This window comes from Aplidium turbinatum, chromosome 5 (genome assembly GCF_918807975.1).
Source record: "Aplidium turbinatum chromosome 5, kaAplTurb1.1, whole genome shotgun sequence".
Lineage (NCBI taxonomy): Eukaryota > Metazoa > Chordata > Ascidiacea > Aplousobranchia > Polyclinidae > Aplidium > Aplidium turbinatum.
In genome coordinates, this window is record NC_137476.1 from 38,521,862 (window position 1) to 38,543,113 (window position 21,252).

At 39.8% G+C, this 21,252-nt stretch overlaps 1 protein-coding gene across 2 annotated transcripts; it reads right to left on the reverse strand.

Annotated features, from left to right (window-relative positions):
• Positions 1–24: 24 nt before the first annotated feature.
• On the reverse strand, positions 25–21,252 carry LOC145770382 (microfibril-associated glycoprotein 4-like). 2 transcript variants are annotated; one of them, XM_082582016.1, is made up of 8 exons: positions 21,135–21,251; positions 11,070–11,183; positions 8,305–8,412; positions 7,737–7,954; positions 3,397–3,493; positions 2,869–2,965; positions 2,462–2,529; positions 25–1,439 (listed from the first exon to the last, which is right to left on the reverse strand). In XM_082582016.1, exons 1-8 carry the CDS (start codon positions 21,244–21,246, stop codon positions 1,195–1,197), a joined length of 1,059 nt encoding a protein of 352 aa, XP_082438142.1. In that variant the 5' UTR covers positions 21,247–21,251; the 3' UTR covers positions 25–1,194. The 2 variants fall into 2 exon arrangements, with proteins under 2 accessions (XP_082438142.1, XP_082438143.1); XM_082582017.1 differs by lacking the exon at positions 11,070–11,183 and having other exon boundaries at positions 21,135–21,252.

Consider the following 21,252-nt stretch of genomic DNA (forward strand, 5'->3'; position numbering starts at 1 on the left):
GCGAAAGCCTGTAAGCAAATAAAATTGAAACAATTAGGTTTATTTGCACAAACAGCCTGTTCATATTTTGTACAAGATCAGTAGCTTGAAATAAGATTGTAAATAAGTAAACGGATGAGACCGGTTTTTGATACGTGTTGTGCTGTTTGGGTTAGTGAAAGTCATTTGGTAGGTTGGTTTGAAATCTTTATCTTAGGACTGACAAAGCCTCTGATAGGTTATTCCTTGTTTCACATGCTTGCGGCGGCTTTGAACCACTGAGATTGACGAGTGAAGTTTTCGATAGTTGTTGGCTGTGAACTATTTCATCTGCATCTAAAAGGAGAGCAGTCCGTATAATGGGTTGCTACAGTGCAAGCTGCTACAGTTATAGTGCAAAGTCAAACTTATCTTGCAATTTTCATTTTAGGTATATTGCAATTATATTATCGTATGTAACCAATTATCGTACCTTCTGAAAGTTACCAGTCAAAACAAACCGACTATAAATAGTGGAGTAATTTGCGTGATTGATTATATTATTAGTTCATTATTGATTGAGAGTTGAAGTTATTGAATACGAGTAGATGATAATTGGTGCTGTAATAAGTTGTGATCGAGATTAGAGTTATATACATGAGAAGTTGTCAGTGAAATACGTTAAAGTCGATTAAGAGTTACCACTGTTGGAATCTATTGCTATTCACTGTTATTTTTGATTATTTGTTGGAAGTGCTGAACCATTCGTTAAAATTTATCATCTCACAAGTAGAACTATTCGACCAGCTATCTGACTGTTTTACGTTTGATATTCCAATAAACTGCGTCATCAATCTTTCCCAAGTCTCTTCCTGGTAAGAATTGGAAAGAACTGTGACATGCATAGACCTATCCACCTTATTAACATAGAATCTACCCTACAAATCACGTTTCACAGATATATGAGCTATAAATAATCGTGTTCAGTTCAATTTGTAAAAATACCCAACACTTGTCCGCAAGGTTTCGAACACATGACGTATCGTGCTAGTGTTTTTTTGTATGAACTTTTCTAAAAAAATGTGGTTAGTTCCAGATGATGCCCTTCCTTGCGCAATGATTTTGTTTCATTAAGTTACAATGAGCATAAAGATTTATCTTTTGTTTTGTTAATGTCGGAGTGAAATTTGAAAAGTCTGTTCAAGATGTTGCCATCTTCTTTTTCATTGTTCGCGATCAGTTTGCCCTCAATTTCATTTCGACCTTTTTCATAGAATAATAACTGCTTTTCCAATGATGCCAAGAGATTCCCCTTTTATTCACTTTTCCTCCCGTTAGATACTCTCCGTTCAAATGGGAGACAATGCATCCATTGTACCACCAGCCTCCATGACGAAGAATGGCGCAATTCCGGCTCCAATTGTCGTTGTCGCGATCTTTAGTAGAAAATTTCATGTGATTGTGATACGATAACGAGTCGCCTGTGACAAAATAAAAGCACGTTTCTGAAAAATATTTATCCCTTCAGTTTACTTTTATTATCAAGACGTGTTCCCCTCACGACCGTCAGCACTCTTGATAACACATCATGACCGATCTTCATAGCAAATGTCGATTTGTACAATTCTTGGAAATATCAACTAAAGCTATAGACCTATGGGAATTTACTGTATGGATAAGATCACTAACGAAGAAGTGTGGAGACGCTTTGGGTGTACCCCTGGCGTCCTCATCACAACTATCAAAAAAGCGAATGACATTTATCGGGCATGTCTACCGCAAACGCTGAATTGAACACTCGGCAATGATGGGGCGACTTCCTGGTCAGAGGCACCGGGGGCGTCCACGTTTGGAAATCTTCAAAAAATTTCAACATAGACTAACCAAGATTTTGTAAACTTAATAAGCACTATGGACAATTCATTTGTGGAGACTCATGGTAGCCGACGCATTATTCAGGCATGACCGATTATGATTGTAAGGTAAATACAAACCTTTTTTCAAAAAATCACTTCTCTGAAAATTCAAAATCATTTATAGTTTTTTCGGGTCATTTGGTTTTTGATTTCAACGTTGTCTATGTCTCCAACTTAAACTTGGCAACATTGTCGCACTTTTCTTGCAAAGGCAAACATTGTAGGTTTTCATTAAATTGTAAAAATGGTAATTTGCAGTGCACTTGGTATGGTCTGCGTTATATAAACGGAAACCAATTTTTCACAATAAAAATTAAAACTTGCGACCGCACTTGACCTGTAGGTTTAAATGGTAGACAAAATTTATGAAAACAAATTGATAAGAATCGCTGCAACTCCATTGACACTTTGTTGGCGCACAATGACATTCAGTCAAGCGTCGACTCAGGATCCATGACTTTTTCCGGAACCGTAAGATTGTGTGGAGTTGGGCGAAACGTTGAGTTATCTGTTATTATTGTTTATTTTTTATCCGTATATTATTAGTCGGGATATCACCCACAAAAAATTCACTGGGACTTCCATACTTGCATTGCCATGGTAACTTCCAACATTGAGAATGTAACCCGAACTTGCGTCGCCGACTCGAAAGTTCCTGCAAGACAACATTTGGTTGTTGAATAGTTGTTGTGATAAGTAAACAAGCACGGCTGTGCTTGCAACACCGTTATCATGCACAAGATATTTACACAGCCTCGGTTTTGAAACATCCAATAGTTGTATTATTCGTTGCGAGGATAGATTTGGAGTCACAGAGGGAATGCATCAAAGACTGTGAGATCGTAGTGAGTTTCTCAACCGAGGCATTTAGCCACTGAGTGAAGTCGGAACAACACGAATAACGATGAGAGCAAAGTCCTTGAAACCTGTTTCACTCTGGTTATCGCTTGTTACATTTTCATCACTCAATATGTTTTCACTACAGTCTACTTACGTGTAGTCAGCATAGGCACTGTATCCGTCCCAATCTTGGAGGTAAACTCGCAAAAGCTTCGGTCCGGCACTTGTAATAATGTGGAGATTTTCCAATCCTGAACCAAGAATTAAACGATGAGAGACTTTGAACCACTTACGCAGCCGGGTTGTAACTTTCCAAAAGTTACCATTAAAAGTTCCTTTATAGGCCTACCTACTGAAATTGAACCAACTAAAGCGGCGCTGACACTGGGCTGCGATATATTATTTCAAAGACGTGGCCACTACAATGCAGATATGATGATCAACATCATCTTTCTTCAGCATAGTGATGGGATTTTTCTAAAGTTTGCCAGAGCTATGTCTCTGCTTGTTGTTGAAGTATTTTGTGAGTTACATTGAAGTTACTTTGTCTGATTCTTTCAAGAAGAGATGTAGAAAAATGTGTCAAAAACTGTTGTCAATTTAGCTGGAGTAGCCTAATATCCTTTTTGAACAGTAACAGACACCTCGAAAAATTTGCTTGAAAAACTAGACAACTTCTCACCAAGCCAAAATTCTCCTCTTTTATCCCCAAATCCGGCCGTGTAATTGGCCCAGTTCCGATAGAAATCCACCCCACCTGATTCACGTCTTTGGAACACCTGGAAAGTTTTAAAATGAAATCATTGTTTGTTTTGCGCGTATTGTGACAACACAAAGTAGATTTTATTTCGAAGCACATGCGTAATACAAGAGACGATGATTGAGTCAGCTGCTTTAAATTATTTAGGCTCTCATTCAATGTAGTGCGGAGATGTAAGCACGTGCTTTGGAGCGGTATTGAACCGACGACCGTATGCACGTAGTGTAGATGTTCTCACCACTCGGCCACGCAGTCTTGAAAACCAACTGAAGTCGCGAATTTAGTTGCAGTGGTTAATTTTTATTATTTTGCAACGTGGTTTGTGCATGCAATGGACTAAATTGTGAGTCAGGCAAACATTTTGCTGGCAGGAGCATCATGTATACGAAACGTGGTTTAGTCCAACCTTTGAATCGATTATGGCACTACATGTCAGCTTTATTATAACCAGAAGTGGGCAGTAACTAGTTACTTTTTGAGTAACTGTAACGGTAACTTTGTTACAGTAGAATTCGCCTATAGCAGCTTCGTTTATAACGTCAATTCGCCTATTACGTCACATTTCGCTCGGTCCCGGCAGAATTCCTATCTTTTACGTACATTGTAGTTCGGCTACAACAGCATCGCCTATAACGTCAATTCGCATATAACAGCACCCTTTATTGGTCCCCAGACGTCTTTTGTTCGTTTATAACGTCACTTCAAGTCATCACCTTCACCACGAACGGTCAGTCTTTTAATCCAGTTAGCGCTGCTGCTTGCAAAATGTCTTCCCTTTATTTTGCTACGTCGTTCGGAGCAAGGACTTTAATTAACTGAATTAACTTTTTGCCCGCGTGAAAACTATCACATGTAAAAAGCAGCTCTACACTCTACAGCTGACCTTTAAACTCACAGCAACAGTTGTACGTTCAGTAACTGTATAAACTATGTAACGAGCTGTAGGCCTATTGCGCAAATTTCCTGTAGCCTACCTTTCGCTGTAGGTTATTTTTTTTAAACAATTTCTTTGTTTACTGTATTTTCTGCGTGACGTTTGTCAGTTTGGTGGTACACAGTAAACCTGACTGGATTATACACCTCTTTCTTTAATCAAAAGACAGTTTTGGAATAGTTTGCGGTAGTTCGTCTATAACGTCAATTCGGCTATAACGTCAGTTTTTGCAATCCCCTAGAGGTGCCGTTATAGGCGAATTCTGCTGTACTATTTTCCAAAAGTAACGAAACGCGGTAACTAGTTCCTATTTTAGCACTTTTTCAACAGTTACAAGTTACTTTTGCATTGAAATTTCAGTGTTTAATTGCCGTTTATTTCTCTGCACGTGTTTGTGTCTTGCTTAGTGCGTGTTTGCTGCGTTTTGCGCAATAATGCATTTTTATCGCAGATGTATCGGCGCAGCACCGCGCATGCGCGGTTCTACTTTTGTTTTGTGGTCTGGTGGAGAAGGTTTGCCATATTGGCGAATTTATCGCCAAAGTCCAGAAATCTGGCGATATATTAAGATGTTTGGTTTCATATTTATGATTTGGCGATTTTTGATAACTGATTTAGCTAATAAAAGTAATTTGCGTTCTTGTGATATCGTACGTAACTTACAGAAGAACGCAAATTACTTTTATTATCAAATGCCTGGTGAACAGTCTCTCTGTTTTTGATTTAACTAAATTAACTGTTTTTGGCGATTAATCAATATGTACCAAAGACAGGCAAGACACAACAATACAACAGGGTTGAGCATTATAATAATATATTTTACATAGCCTATTTACAAATGAGTTTAACAGTCAAACGTTTTCAGTTTAACTTAAGCCCTCATCAGGAACCTAAAAATATTTATAAAAATGCAGTAAATTTCAACTTCTTAAAGGTAACTAACTAACTGACTGACTATAAGCATCAAGAAACACGCAGCGATTAAAAGCAATTTGTTGATGCTTATACAGTCAGTTAGTTAGTTACCTTCAAGAAGTTGAAATTTATTGCATTTAGTGTAACGCTTGCAATACCTCTAAAAAGATTGTCTGACATTAAAACCAGCAACAGCATTGCTGTTTGCTTGCCGTTGGTGGACGTTCTTGTGGAAGCAATACAAACCAGATTTGGTCATTGGTTCGAGGACAGCGACTTTCAGCTTGCTACTGCATTCCACCCACAATTTAGACTTAGGCTATCTGTGTTTAATGCCTGATCATTAAGCGACATTGCTGAATTGAAGACCAAAATAAAACAGAACATGCTTCAAGCAATTGAAGAAGCAAACTGCTCTGCTGAAGAGGGGAGTAGCAGCGACACTGAAGTGGATGGTGGTAGGTAGAGCCACGTAGAACTTTTTGCACCACTTTACGCAAAAACCAAGAAAAGAAAGCTGTCACAATCAAGGTGCAATGCCTCGCGATGGCTTGCTTTGTATCTTCAACGAGCGTGTTGTTTTGGTTGTAGAATTCTGGTGCGATGTGTTATTATCGGTTATGACCTGAAGTAACCTCTGATTACGAAATCTGTATTATGTAAAATGTGTTTTCTGGAATCATTTTCCCTACGTGACATTCTAGAGACTTCTGTTGTTTACATTTAAATGCTGCTTGATTGAACAATGGTTCTTTATGATGTAACCTTACGTAACCTTCTCGAAGTTACTGGACTGAACAACCAACTATAAATAGTGGTGTAGTTTGTGTAATGTTTTATTATTATTATGAGTTGATTATGAGAGTTGTGCTATGAGTTGTGGATTGGTAGTTGATGCAGAATTTGGTGATTGAGAGTTGAAGTAATTGAATACAAGTAGATGAGAATTGGTGCTAATATAAATTGTGTTCGAAATTAGAGTTATTTGAGAAGCCGTTCGTTAAAGTTTTTCAAGAAGTCAGATTATCATTTCACTAGTAGAATTATTCGACATTTAATTGACTGCTTTTCGGTTTGACCCATTAAACTACGTCACTGAACCTTTCCAAGTCTTTTTCCTGGTAAGAGATAGAAAGAAATCGTGACAAAAGCAATGCGCGTTGAATCTGTTACAGGAGTATTTGGAAGCGGACCCTGAAGACAAGTTAAGCGGATCCAGATTCACAATTGGACCGATGAAAAAACTGTTTTAAAAACATAACACTCCCATTCCGTCAAGTGCTGCAGTAGAAATATTGTTTTCATTGCAGCACTTGTTCATCACCAGACTTTATTCGTTCATCGCCGACACACGCTCCATCGACCTGACACTACCAAGACAGGCATGGATACGCCTCAACCGTCTCCGTGCGGGCGTGAGGCTTTTCCGCTCAACCATGCACCAATGGGAAATGGCCTCTTCCTCCTCCTGTGAATGTGGTGCCGAGGAACAGACCACATCATTGATTGATTAAATCTTTATCCTCGGACTGGGAAAGCTTCTTGCAGGACTTAATCCTGGCAGTTTCGCATACTTGTAGAGTAGACTAAAGGCTTTAAATCACCGACGCAAGCCCGGTCACCGAGATTGACAGAGTGAAGTTTCCGATTGTTGAAGTCTCGTTGCCGGGAAATTATTCCATCTATTAGATGCCGCTAAATGGAGAGCAGTTCTTAACCTGCGTTGCTCAAGCGCATGCCCTGAGAGTCGAACCAGTGCCGCTTGATCTTGAAGATTCTTCGTTCCAGAAGTGACGCGCTAACCAATTGAACTATCGGGGCGGACATCATCAATGACTGTAACATCTTCAAGCCACCTAACGGAGTGGAAGGTCTGCGTGTCATGAATTATGAAAGCAGACTGGCTGCTCTCTAGTAGCCTTCCAGTGTAGTCCGGGGAACATCGTGAATCTGGGGCGGTAAAAGAATAGATTCTCGGCCCCAGAGGCTCACACGACGACGACGATTGGGCAAGGACATTTTAAAGCCCAAAAGGGCAGGCTTGTGTGACGAGCACTTTGAAATGCTCGTATTTCTCAAAGGAAATAAACATATAAGCTAATGAGTATTTTTTTTAAATAAAACCTTGTTGGTTTTGTACTTGTGCTGTTATGTTAGCATGGATGGCTCTAACACTAGGCTATATATCAAACATTGCGGTTAAACTGGACTTGCATGCAGAGCTGGCCAGGTGCAGAATTTTATGTTCAGATTTGTGAGTAACTGAAAGTAACTAGTAACGGTAACTAGTTACTTTTTAAAATCGGTAACTGTAACGGTAACTCAGTTACTATTTTGGCCAAGTAACTGTAACTTAGTTACTTTTGTAAGTAACTTTGCCCACCTATGATTATAATATTTGAACTAACATTACCAGCCAATTGTGTCCGTCATGCTGAAAGTCACAATAGACTTCGATCACCCTTCCTTGGGAAGTGATGTCATAAACACCATCCCTTCCCAGTCGCGCGTTGTAAAGGTGGTCGCAGTACCCGATGCTTCCTGTGCCCGGTGGAGGGTTTATAGGAATGATTCCAGACACCGAAGAGCTCCCTCCACCCCAAACTATGGGTGAGCTAGTGGCAGCGCTACCTGCAAAACAAAAGTTTCTTCCAAATCTCTAAATCTGAGCAATACTTGTAGAAAATAAACAAGGGGGCATGCTCAGAAATTGACGCGGTAGCAATGCATGAAGATTTAACATGCAGCTACATGCTTATTGCTGAAAACGTCGGGAGAAAATTTACACGGAAAAAATCCATACAGAAAATAATCAGAGTGGGAAATATTTATAATTCTTTGGGGATATTTTCCGAGTGGGTATTTTCCAATCGGATATTTTCTTTTTTTTTCGTACGGCTTTCTATCACTTGCTGCGTATGAATGAAATATGTATCAACAACGTTTCTAATTGTTTGAAATGTCATCCACAAGCGACCAACCTGAACGGGCGACATGTGTCTCCAAGTCACGCAGTCTAGACTCCAGCCGGTAGAGGGAGTCCCTACAGTAGGAGCAGTCGCCAGGTGGTCCTTGTACGCCGGTGCTTCCTGAGAGGTTCCAAACTTCAGTTATTGTGAACGAAAATGGACAAATTGTAGGCTACAGCGAGCTCATCAAACGACCTTCGGAAATAATAGTAGGTTTTAATGAAGTAGAACTTTGGAAAAGACATCGCTCATCAGCTCAGTATGTTGAAGAAGAATTTGGGCCTTGTGGGATTCTTTAAGATGAGTTTCCTTTGGTTAGAACTGCACCCATCAAAACGTCATCAAACTTTTGTGTTGTTGTTGAAACCATCAACCGCCGATGTTGATATTTGAGATTCACAGTTGGAATCATCTTATTGATTGCATATTGATTATAACTTATATAGATTGCATCATTGCATGAGTACCGAATTGACCAATTGCGTATGCATTAAACTGTTGGTTGATTAACCTTAACGTTGATTAACAATTAACCTTAACGTTGGTTGAAAAAGAAGTTCTAACATTGGTAGCCTATGCTAGAAAAAGATTCTGGACTAAAGTTACCATGTAGAGTTTACCAAAAAGTTGTGGAAATCATGTTGATTGGTTGACTGGTTTTGAATCTTTATCCTCGGACTGACAAAGCCTTGATAGGTTATTCCTCGTAGTTTCGCATACTTGTAGAGGCATTTGAGTTTAACGCAGGTCCGGTTACCGAGATTGGCAGAGTGAAGTTTTCCGATTGTTGAAATATTGTTATCAGAGAATTATTCCATCCACTAATTGCCGCTGCATGGAGAGCAGTCCTTAGAATGCAATATAAGTTTCAACTAAGCTACTCTACATTGAATAGGTTAAGAAAGTTCCCAAAAGAATAAATATCTCTGGTAAGATGTGTCACTTTCATAAGGAACTGTAGAAAATGAAGGAAAAGCTGAACAAAATTACTGAACTTGATACAGTTAATGTGCCTATCGATATTTCCCTAGGACTAATAAGTTTAAGTCTTCTATGTCTACAGAAGTTTGCTCCCGTTTGTGTATTGAAAGGAGTGGTAAAAACTTCGTTCGTTTTACTTGGAAAAATCTCGGTTGACCTTCACAACAAAAAGAAAGCAGCGGAAGCTGTCCGTTAATGAAAACGATTTTTGTTTGTACGTTTGCATCACCGTAGCAATGGAGGATTCTTGCTATTAGACAAAATGTCGCCAATATTCTTGGTGTCGCACATAGACGTATCCATCGAGAATCGAACCAGCATCCTTCCTAGAGTCGATGGTTCGATCCCATCACTCCGCTAGTGACCAGCAACAACTTTCATGTATTTCAGGAAATGATGCACGTATCTTCAATTGATGAGGAACGTATCTTCTACTGATGAGGAAAATATCCTTCACCGATGAGAAACATTTCCTCCACTGATGAGGAAAATATCCTTCACTGATGAGAAACATATCCTCCACTGATGAGGTACATATCCTCCACTGATGAAATACATACCCCCCCACTGATGATGTACATGTCTTCCACTCATGAGGAAGTATCCTCCACTGATGAGATACATATCCTCCACTGATGAGGTACATATAATCCACTGATGAGGTACATATCCTCCACTGATGAGGTACATATCCTCCACTGATGAGGTACATATCCTCCACTGATGAAATACATATCCTCCACTGATGATGTACATATCCTCCACTGATGATGTACATATCCTCCACTGATGATGTACATATAATCCACTGATGATGTACATATCCTCCACTGATGAGGTACATATCCTCCACTGGTGAGGTACATATCCTCCACTGATGAGGTACATATCCTCCACTGATGAGGTACATATCCTCCACTGATGAGGTACATATCCTCCACTGGTGAGGTACATATCCTCCACTGATGAGGTACATATCCTCCACTGATGAGGTACATATCCTCCACTGATGAGGTACATATCCTCCACTGATGATGTACATATCCTCCACTGATGATGTACATATCCTCCACTGATGAGGTACATATAATCCACTGATGAAGTACATATCCTCCACTGATGAGGTACATATCCTCCACTGACGAGTTACATATCCTCCACTGATGATGTACATATCCTCCACTGATGATGTACATATCCTCCACTGATGAGGTACATATCCTCCACTGATGAGGTACATATCCTCCACTGACGAGTTACATATCCTCCACTGATGATGTACATATCCTCCACTGATGATGTACATATCCTTTACTACCAAACCCAAGTAGAAGTTTGAACTTTACAAATATGATTTCTTCACACAAAAGTTCCAATCATGCAGGAATGAAATGTGCAACTTCAACTCCAGCAGGGCCGTGTGAGGATAATCTGAGATCGGTGCAAAGAAGACCCCAGGATCCAAAACAAGCCGTTTCTTTAAAAGAAGTAGCCTAAAACAATACTTCGAGTAAGTGAAAGTGCAAATATAAGCTAATTAGTGAGAATTTCAAAGAAAAATGAGCTTCCGGCAAAAACAAATCAGGGATTGATATCAAAACATGGATAAAACGCAAACGGAGAAACTATAACGCTACATTAGGCTAAATATCCTAAAACGTATGCTGTGTCCAAATGTATCTCCTGCCATCTTTACAGGCCCTAGCTACGTGAACAGTTGTTTGATTGACATTGCCAGCGACAGTGTAGGCCTAACTCTGAACAAATTAACAGACAAATATAATGTTAAAACTGACTTGTCGGTAAAGTAAGAGTCCTCGACTCTAATTTCGATAATCTATCTTCTAACAAACGCACCGACGATCTACAATAATCGCAGTTTCCGCCACTTCCTTTTGGCCCTGGGTCTCCTGCAATGCATTGTGGGTAATTACTCTGGCTTATCTTTCAATTAAGCGATTGCATCTATGAGTCCATAACCACAATAGCAGGAACTCTAATAAGGAGTGTTGTACGTTGACGGCGTCAACTTTTTGTTGACGCTGAGGCTAGCGCCGTCTTTTTTTTTTAATTGACGGAAGTGACAGCGCCGTCAACTATTTTGCCGATTTTAAGCGTCAAGCGCTATGCGTCATTCTTTGTTATATCGTTTCACAATGAGAGTTTCATAATGTATTTTGGCCAGCGCAACTCATCCGAATTAACAGCTTTCGCGTTGGTTGGAATGGCTACTTGGAATACAAGCGGAAGAAGTTCGCCAAATGGTGATTACTCATATCGTGAGCAGTATCGAGAACGAAGGATCAGAGAAAGAAAGCGAAAAATCAATGAATGTCATCGCGGAGGTTGAAGATACTTTATTTCAAGAGCTCTATGCCCCTGAAAAGAGTGATTTTGTTGCAGCGGACCTCTTTAAAAAATTTATATATGCTAAACCATCACAGCACGCTTGGAACAGTAAATAAACAAAATGCAGTCTTATTTTTCAATTACTTGGGAACGAGAGCAAAAGATGTTAAAATGTGATTTTTAAAAATTTTACTCAGACATTAACCAAAAGTTCGAAAAATCTGGAGACGTGTTGCAAAATGTAGGCTAACAAATCAGGCCATATAAGGGGGCTGCAAAAGATTCATTGGCCAAATCTGGCATACCTACAAATATGATATCTTGTTTTTTATGATATGCTAAACCATCCATCACCCATCGCTTGGAACAGTGAACGTTTTCAAGGCTTGTTTTTGAAATACAACACACCAATACCATCCAGCGCTGCTGTGGAACACATGTTTTCACTTGGAAAGGACATTATGCGTCCCTAACGCAGCAGATTGTCAGACAAACGTTTTGAAATGCTTCTGTTTCTACAATGAAATAACTAATAGGCCAAGCGGCTAATTACAATACAGTCTCAAAACACAATAGCCTACCTGCTCTTTATTCATAGCTATTGTTAAGCCTAAACTTGGTTGAAATACTTCCGTTTTGTGAGACCCTGGCTAAAATAGCGCTAGAAATTAGCGCTGACGCTGACTCCATCAATTTCTTTGAGAGCTGAAGCAGTACTTTACGCCGTAAAGTTTTTAGGCAATTCGCGCTGACGCTGTCAATTTATTTCATTGACGCGTACAACACTGCTAATAAGTAATAAAAAGCTACCTCAGTAGAGTCATCAAGTTAGGCTATGGCTGGACTCCTTCAATAGTCAAAAGAATTCAATTTCAACTGCCAAACTTCTATTTTGAAGCAAAGCTTTTAAATTTAATGGCGTCTACAAACATCCAGACTCTCGCATGAGATCATAATTTCGAATAATGATGAAGTCAGAACGCCTAATGAATAATTATGCGACTGAATAGCACTTCTTTCTCTGTGAGTAGGCCTACAGCCCTCCCAGACAAGAAGAAAGAGCGAATGTCTAGCTATCTAACGGAGCTTCCGCTGCTCAATGCAGAAAATTCAATCAAGGTTGAAACCTAGGCTATAATCAATCAAGGTTGAAACATAGGCTATAATCAATCAGGTGATACACAGCAAACCAATTCTCTTCCGCATTGGTACAACGAGTCTCCTACAAATCAGCAGTTGTGAACTGAGCAAGTGACAACTGAGCAAGCGACAACTCAGCAAGCGGCAATTGAGCAAGTGACAACTGAGCAAGCGACAACTGAGCATGCCGAAACTTGACATGTCACAAGTCAGCAAATGCAGTTTAGCAAACAATGACCAAGCAAGTCCAACGTGAGCACGTAAATCTCATTTGCTGACTTGGCAGTGGCTGAAATGTAATTGCTGAGTTGTCATAGCTTCTTTAGTCCAAACAAAACATAAAAGTCTGATGGGTGGTATAAAGATCAAGTTTAAAGTTTTCTTGTCAAAATTACTGTAGGCCTATAGGTTATCTTTTTTCTGCAATTACCAACTCTAATTTCAGAAATAAAACGATATAGAGACCCTGTTATGACAAATCGTTGCTGATGCTTCTAATTTTAAGAGTTATCACAGCACTTGAAATTTAACTTTATGAAAATCACAGAAAATTCACAAAATTAGCGAAATTAACTACAAAGTGGTCAATAGCCGAACTGAAGAGATGAAAACAGAAAGTACGGTAGATTACCTAAGTCACAAAATGGGCTTTGAGATATCGGCATTCGATGTTTTTTTATATTTCTTGAAATCAGCAGGAGACGAAGCAATTTTCGCCTTTTGTGACACACTTTAGTATGTTGCCACGTGATGATTAAGCATAGGCTACTCAGTAGCCTAATCGTCTCTTGCTTGTTGCTGTTTTTGAGAAATTTAACAAAAACGATTTGACCCTTCGCGGAGGGTCTGGGGGATCTCCTCCCAGAAAAAACATTGAAAAAAGATTATGGTGTTAGAATCGGATGCTGGAATGTGGGAAGTTTGTGTGGTAAAGAAACTGAAATATGTGAAGAACTAAGAAAAAGAAGGGTGGATATATGTGGCCTAGAGGAAGTAAGATGGAGGGGACAGTCAGCGCGGTTTTTAGGTGTCAATGAGAGGAGATATAAGTTATGGTGGTCAGGAAATAACACAGGAATCGGTGGTGTTGGTTTCTTGGTAAAAGAGGAATTATGTGAGAAAGTAATAGAAGTTAGAAGAAGGAGTGACAGAGTGATGACAATGGTACTTGCTTTTGAACAGGAGGTAGTGAGGCTAATCTGTGCATATGCACCCCAAAGTGGTAGGGATTACATAGAAAAGGAAAGTTTTTATGATGTTTTGGCAGAGGAATGGGATTTACGGAGTTCAAAAGAGTTGGTGTTTGGATTAGGAGATTTTAATGAGCATGTTGGAAAACAAGCAAATGGGTTCGAGGGCATTCATGGAGGGTATGGTTTTGGGGAGAGAAACATGGAAGGAAGAATGCTACTTGAATTTTGTGATGAAAGGAAACTTTGTATTGCCAACACATGGTTTAAAAAGAAAGAGAAAAGGAAGGTGACTTACAGATCAGGAGGACATGAGTCGGAAATTGATTTTATTGTGGTTGGGCAGGAACAGAGAAAGTACTTGAAGAATGTGAAAGTAATTCCGTGGGAGTTGCAGCATAGACTAGTAGTAGCCCAGCTAGAAAGCTACGTATATTACACGTTGATTTTTGGTTGATTTTAGGTAGTATGGTATCTTAGGTAGAATTCAGGTGTTATTAAGGAGTTTGTGTACACCAACAAAAATTCACTTGTTTAAAAAACAATATTTTAGAGACATATTTTAGCTATCATTTAGTATGACTAGTGTGTAAATATGATTCTAGAAGTTTTATCAGGGATTATTTTGTGAATATAACTCTTGCAAAAATAACACGTGTTTTCCACGTATATTACACGTGTTCAAAATCCTATGATTATTTGACTAATTTTTAAGGTATATAAGGTAAAATCACACCCAGAAGAGGGCATACAAAAGAGAAAAAATGTTTACCCCAGCAGAAGGATGTTTTACCGGAATTTTTTGAATGTTGATTATATGTTGTTTCCACGTGTATTGCACGTTTCCATCTGTTGAAAAGTAACACGTGTTTTCCACGTATATTAAACGTGTTGAAGTTCTTTCGTTCATTTGGGCAATTTTTAATCTGTGTTAGGTAAAACTACCTCCCAAGGACGGTATAAACAGAAAGAATTCTCCACTCAAGTGGATTGGTGTCAACCAAGCTCCTCCGCATTTTTTAGGATATAAGTTAGATTATGTGTTTTTGTAGGTGTCTTTACACGTTTTTATTACTTTATGTAAAAAGGAAACTTCATGACATTTTTAGTCGCAAATTAATGTGATCTTTTAACGATAGTTCTTAGTGTAAATTTAAGTGGTCTCGCTTACTGATATTAAACAATTACTTACTAAGCTTTGGTACGGTAGCCACTTTAACAAGTCGAAATTCTGCCACTAAAAATGACTAGAATGAAACCGCCAACCAATCATAAGCTCCGGTTTAAGTGACGTAAAAATGGCGAAAAGAAGATGATAGAAAGCAAATTAAGTGATGGATTTTTTGTCAGCTGGTTGGCTTAGGGGTTAAGGTTAGGGCTAGAAAGTAGTCATTTCATTGACGCGGGTTCGATTCCCACCACTGCTATTTCTCTTTTTCTTCTCTAATTCCAAATAAGGTTAAAACAAGCATTAACTCTCCGAATGAGTGCTAGAAGGGTCACAATTGGACAGTAGCCTCTTATAACAATATGTGTTATACAAATGTGTTAAATAAATACAAATGTGTTAAATTGTTGATTTCAGATACGGTACGCGGAAATTAGGTAGAATGTGGGTGTAAAAACACGTAAAATCCACCACCAAATATACGTGTAATACACGTGAAATAGTCTCGTGCATTATACGTGAAAATTAACGTATAATACACGACCCAAGGAACGTAGAATCTACGTGTCAGATACGAGGAAATTAGGTGTAATGCGGGTGCAAAACACGTAAAATCCACCACCAAATATACGTGTAATACACGTGAAATAGTGTCGACACATATGCGTGATTATACATGAAAATTAACGTATAATACACGACCCAAGGAACGTAGAATCTACGTGTCAGATACGAGGAAATTAGGTGTAATGCGGGTGTAAAACACGTAAAATCCACCACCAAATATACGTGTAATACACGTGAAATAGTGTCGACACATATGCGTGATTATACATGAAAATTAACGTATAATACACAACCCAAGGAACGTAGAATCTACGTGTCAGATACGAGGAAATTAGGTGTAATGCGGGTGTAAAACACGTAAAATCCACCACCAAATATACGTGTAATACACGCGAAATAGGGTCGACACATATGCGTGTATTATACGTGAAAATTAACGTATAATGCACGACCCAAGGTACGTAGAATCTACGTGTAATACACGTGAAATTTCTAGCTGGGAGGAGACTTAAATATGAAAAAAGTGAAGAAAATTGTGAAGAAAGAACGAGTTTTTGTGAGAAATGTGTGGAAACTGGAGGAAAAAGAAACGAGAATTAAGTTTGTGAAAAGAGCAAAAGAGCTGGTAAACATGAGTGCGCAGGATTTGTGGGCTTCATTTCAGAAAGGTGTCCTAGCAGCATGTGATGAAGTATGTGGGAAAAAGAAACTGAGGAGGGATCGTGGGGACACATGGTGGTGGGATGAGGAGGTGAAGCATGCGATTTCACAGAAAAGAGATGCATACAAGCAGTGGCGCAAAAATGGGTCAGAAGAGAATAAAAAGAAGTATAAGAGTATGAAAAAGAAGGCAAAGAGGGTTGTTGCAAGAGCTATGAAGAATGGTCCTGAGGAGGAACTTAATAAAATGTGGGAAAGCCAAAACAAAGTATTCAGACTCATAAAGCAAATGAAAAAGGATGGGAAAGATATTGTAGGGGGAAGATGTATAAGGAGTGGAGATGGGAAGTTGCATTTCAGCCCGGAAAGCAGAGGAGAAGTGTGGAAGGAACATATGGAAAATGTTATGAATAAGGAGAATGTATGGGATCATATGACAGAGGTTGATCTGGTGGAGGGTCCAATGGGAAAGGTTACTCGTGATGAAGTGGTGGAGGCAATGGGACAAATGAAACTGCATAAAGCAGCTGGTCCATCAGAAGTGAGCGTAGAGATGATAAAAGCAAGTGGAGAGTTGGGAATTGAAGTAATGCTACAACTTAGCCAAAGGGTATTAGATGGAGAGGGAATGCCGGAGGAGTGGAAGCATAGTATTGTTGTTCCACTGTTCAAGAGAAAAGGGGATGTGAGAAGTTGCAGTGCATATAGAGGTGTAAAACTACTAGAGCATGGAATGAAAATTGTGGAGCGAATACTAGAAAAGAGGTTAAGAACATTGGTGAAATTAAATGATATGCAGTTTGGATTTATGCAAGGAAAAGGTACAGTGGATGCTCTGTTTATATTGAGAAGAATGCAGGAGGAATACCGAGAGAAGCAGAGAAAACTATATATGTGTTTCGTCGACTTAGAAAAGGCATTTGACAGAGTACCAAGGAAAGTGATGGAATGGGCAATGAGGAAAAGAGGTATACCGGAGGTATTAGTGAGAGCTGTGATGTCTATGTATGAGGATGCAAGAACAAAAGTGAGAGTTGGATCAAATTATTCAAACGAGTTTTCTGTGAAGGTTGGTGTACACCAGGGATCAGTTTTGTCACCTCTGATATTTGCTATTGTGGTTGACGTTGTAACTGAAGGAGTGAGGGAAGGCTTATTGAGTGAAATTTTGTATGCAGACGACCTGGTCTTGACAAGTAATAGTATGGAGGGAATGGGGAGAAAGTTTGAGAAATGGAAAGAAGCATTTGAAACCAAGGGTATGAAGGTGAATCTTGAAAAAACAAAAGTGATGGTGAGTGGAGCAGAAGGAACAGTTGTTGAGAGCAAAGTAGATCCCTGTGGAATATGTGGCAAGAGAGTGATGAGAAATTCAATGCAATGCAAGGAATGTGGAAAGTGGATACATGCAAGATGTGCTAATGTCAAGAGAGCTGCAACAAGATTGGCGAAGTGTTTTGTTTGTGGGAAATGCAGTAAAGGAAAGAATGAAGTGGAAGGTAGGCACTTTAACATTACCCACTGGTCGAAGTGGGTAATGTGGGTAATGACCAAGTGGGTAATTACCCACTGGTCGATGTTGTGTTAGTCTCGAATGACCACAAAAACCTCAGTCATCGCTCACGTAGCAGTCCTTGCGTCGCCCAACGGCAGGTACGCGCACAGTGCTGCGTAATTACCATTGCGTGGCGTCTCAGGGCATAACATGTGTTATGCCTTTACACTACATCTCCGCCCAAGCATCGAGGTACTGTAAAGACATCATACAGAAACAGGTGTATAACCACACATTGCAAATACAGTACAATAAACAGAATAAGTTTTCACACGGTTCATGGGAAGATAATAGGGTACGGTATTAAATAAGATCAGTGAAGCTTCTGTGAGCCAGTCTCATGTATACAAGTCAAACAATCATGAAACTTCGCGGAACGTTGTCAACTTTCCTATCGTAAGACACTTTCAAGGAAATATGGTAAATTAAAACAATATGCACTAGTAAGACACAACTATAGTCCTACATACTATACTCCGGATGGAGGCGTGGGTTCGAATCCCACTTCTGACACCATGTTGTGTTAGTCTCGAATGACCACAAAAACCTCAGTCATCGCTCACGTAGCAGTCCTTGCGTCGCCCAACGGCAGGTACGCGCACAGTGCTGCGTAATTACCATTGCGTGGCGTCTCAGGGCATAACATGTATTATGCCTTTACACTACAGAAGAGGTACGCAATCATGCGTGAAATGTTTATTCGCGATTCAGCTGATTTCAGTCATGTGACTCGTGACGTGATATTCTGATCAAAAATTTTGATACAAGGAAATTTAACTGAATGCTTCACCACAACCACCGTTGCCTAATGGTTAGGGCAGAGGAGTATAGTAATTTCGATTTCGTGGGTTCGATTCCCACCCTCTGCTAATACTATTTTTTCTTCTGCAACTGAACTGAGTGCAAGAAGGATCTTAATGGTAGCCACTTTAACAAGTCGAAATTGTGACTAAAACACAAATATTGATTGAACATGTCACGCATGATTGCATACCTCTTCGACCAGTGGGTAATGTTAAAGTGCCTACCGAAGTGGAAGGCCATGATGATGAGTTCTGCCATGGCATCGAAACAGTGACAGACTTCTGTTATCTGGGTGATCGGATAAATGGAAGTGGTGGATGTGAAGCAGCGGTGACAACAAGGGCAAGATTGGGCTGGGCAAAGTTCAGGGAATGTGGGGAAATGTTGCATGGCAGAAAATTTTCACTAAGGATGAAAGGAAAAGTATATCGGAGCTGTGTGCGGCCTGCAATGCTATATGGTAGCGAGACATGGGTATTGAGAGAGAGTGAACTGGCAATCCTGAGAAGAACGGAAAGGTCAATGGTGAGAGCAATGTGTGGGGTGAAAACGAGAAGGGAAAAAAGGACTGAAGAATTGTTGGATATGCTAGAGATGAGAGAGACCATAGACCAACTGGCAAGGGCAAATGGAGTAAGATGGTATAGACATGTGATAAGGAGGGAGGAAGGAAGTTTTCTTAGAAAGGCACTAGATCTAAAGGTGGATGGGAAGAGGAAACGCGGTCGTCCAAGAAGAACGTGGAAACAACAAGTGAAGGATGAGTTTAAAAAAGTCGGACTGAAGGAGGAAGATGCAAGGGACAGGGTGAAATGGAGAAAAGGGATTAAGACAATTGCTGCGCGGAAACAATCGGCCACCCCCACTAGTGGGGAACAAACCGACGATGGATTATGATGATGATGATGATGATTTGGACTTAAAGTAGCCTACTGTTTTTTTTGCATAGCCTAAGTGTGAATTTTTTTCTAAAAACGTGTAGACTATTTCTTTATGTTCAACTTACATGCTTTTTGACCTGTACCGACCGTATAGTTGAGGACTCACTTTTCTGTCGTATTTTTCACCTGCCAATTAAAACTGAGCTGGACAATGTCATCACGTTAGAAGAAACAATCAATGAGGTAAACCAGTTAAAATGTGGAAAAGCTGCAAGTATAGATCGCATACTATCAGAGATCTAGAAACACGGTGGACCTCTGTTACACACAAAACTCCATGCACTTTTTATTGTCTGCTGGGATAACAACAAACTATACATCAAGACCTACGTGATGCAATCATCATTACCCTGTAGGCTAAAACATAAACAAAGGACAAAGATCTGACTGTTCTAACTACCGTGGAATCACCCTTCTATCAACTGCCGGTAAAATCTTTATCCGAATGCTTTTAAACAGGCTACTTCTCATAATCGAAGAGTATTTCCCAGAATTACAATGCGGATTTAGAGCAAATAGAAGCACTATAGACACGGTATTTGTTCTCCTTAAGTTACAAGAAGAATATTGGGAACAAAGCCCTCTTCATCACCTTTGTCGACATCACCAAAGCTTTTGGCACAGTGAGTCGAAATGGACTCCGGAATATCTTGGAACGATTAAGCTGTCTTCCAAAATTTCTCAGCGTGATCATCCAGCTGCACACAAACCAACACGACCAAGTTCAACATGGAAATGACCTATCTGCACTTTTAACATATCAAACGATTTTAAACAAGGTTGTGTTTTAGCACCAACATTACGTAGCATCTTAACTGCAATGCTCCAAAAGCTTGTAAAAAATCTTTCAGATGATGATGGTATCTACATTCGCTACCGTACTAATATCTCTCTGTTCGACCTTCGGCGTCTTAGAGCACTTACAAAAACACAACTAATCTATGAACTGCTGTTTGCTGATGATGCAGCCTTGCTACCCAACACAGAGGATAAAGCACTGCAAGGGTTAACTTCTTGTTTTCAAGAAGCTGTTAAAATGTTCATTTGTGGCCGATAAATAACCCACATGGCATGCCTACAATGTTTGTTTGTCATATCTTTATCATGCATTGCGGGAAAACGGACTTGAGCGCTATGCATCGGTGTACGCCTTCCGACGTACACCTGACCCACGCTGCAGCCGACGGCAATGTCTGTTTCCGGTTGTCTACTCTACTTATGACTTAAATTTAGTACGACCCATTACTCGAAATCGATCACTGGGTAGAGGCAATTATCGTAAAGTTTCTTGACCAGAGAAACAACAGCAAGTGCGGGTGGCTGGAGTCGAACATGCAGGCTCTCGACTGCGAGCCCAACGCGCTAACCACTCGGCCACTGCTGCCGACAATGCCTACAATCCCAGGTGCCGACTGGATTTTTCACTGGGACCCAGTTAGGTTTGATGGCTAGGACTTTATTTGGCAACTCTTATTTAAGGCACTCACCTTTCAAGCCTCTCAAGCCGATGGGAACATTACAGGACATTGTCACCTGCGTCTTGACAAAGTCGCTTTGTTGAGCAATAATTAAAAACAAAACTTCAAGCAGAAACAACATTTTAAT

What these genes read in the sequence shown, in the direction of transcription:
- LOC145770382 (XM_082582016.1), bottom strand. Translation starts at nt 21,246, where the DNA reads ATGTTGTTTCTGCTTGAAGTTTTGTTTTTAATTATTGCTCAACAAAGC. An exon ending in CGGCTTGAGAGGCTTGAAAG is followed by an intron (nt 11,184 to 21,134) that starts GTGAGTGCCTTA and finishes AATGCATTGCAG; the next exon opens with GAGACCCAGGGCCAAAAGGA. An exon ending in ATGACGGACACAATTGGCTG is followed by an intron (nt 3,494 to 7,736) that starts GTAATGTTAGTT and finishes AAAACTTTCCAG; the next exon opens with GTGTTCCAAAGACGTGAATC.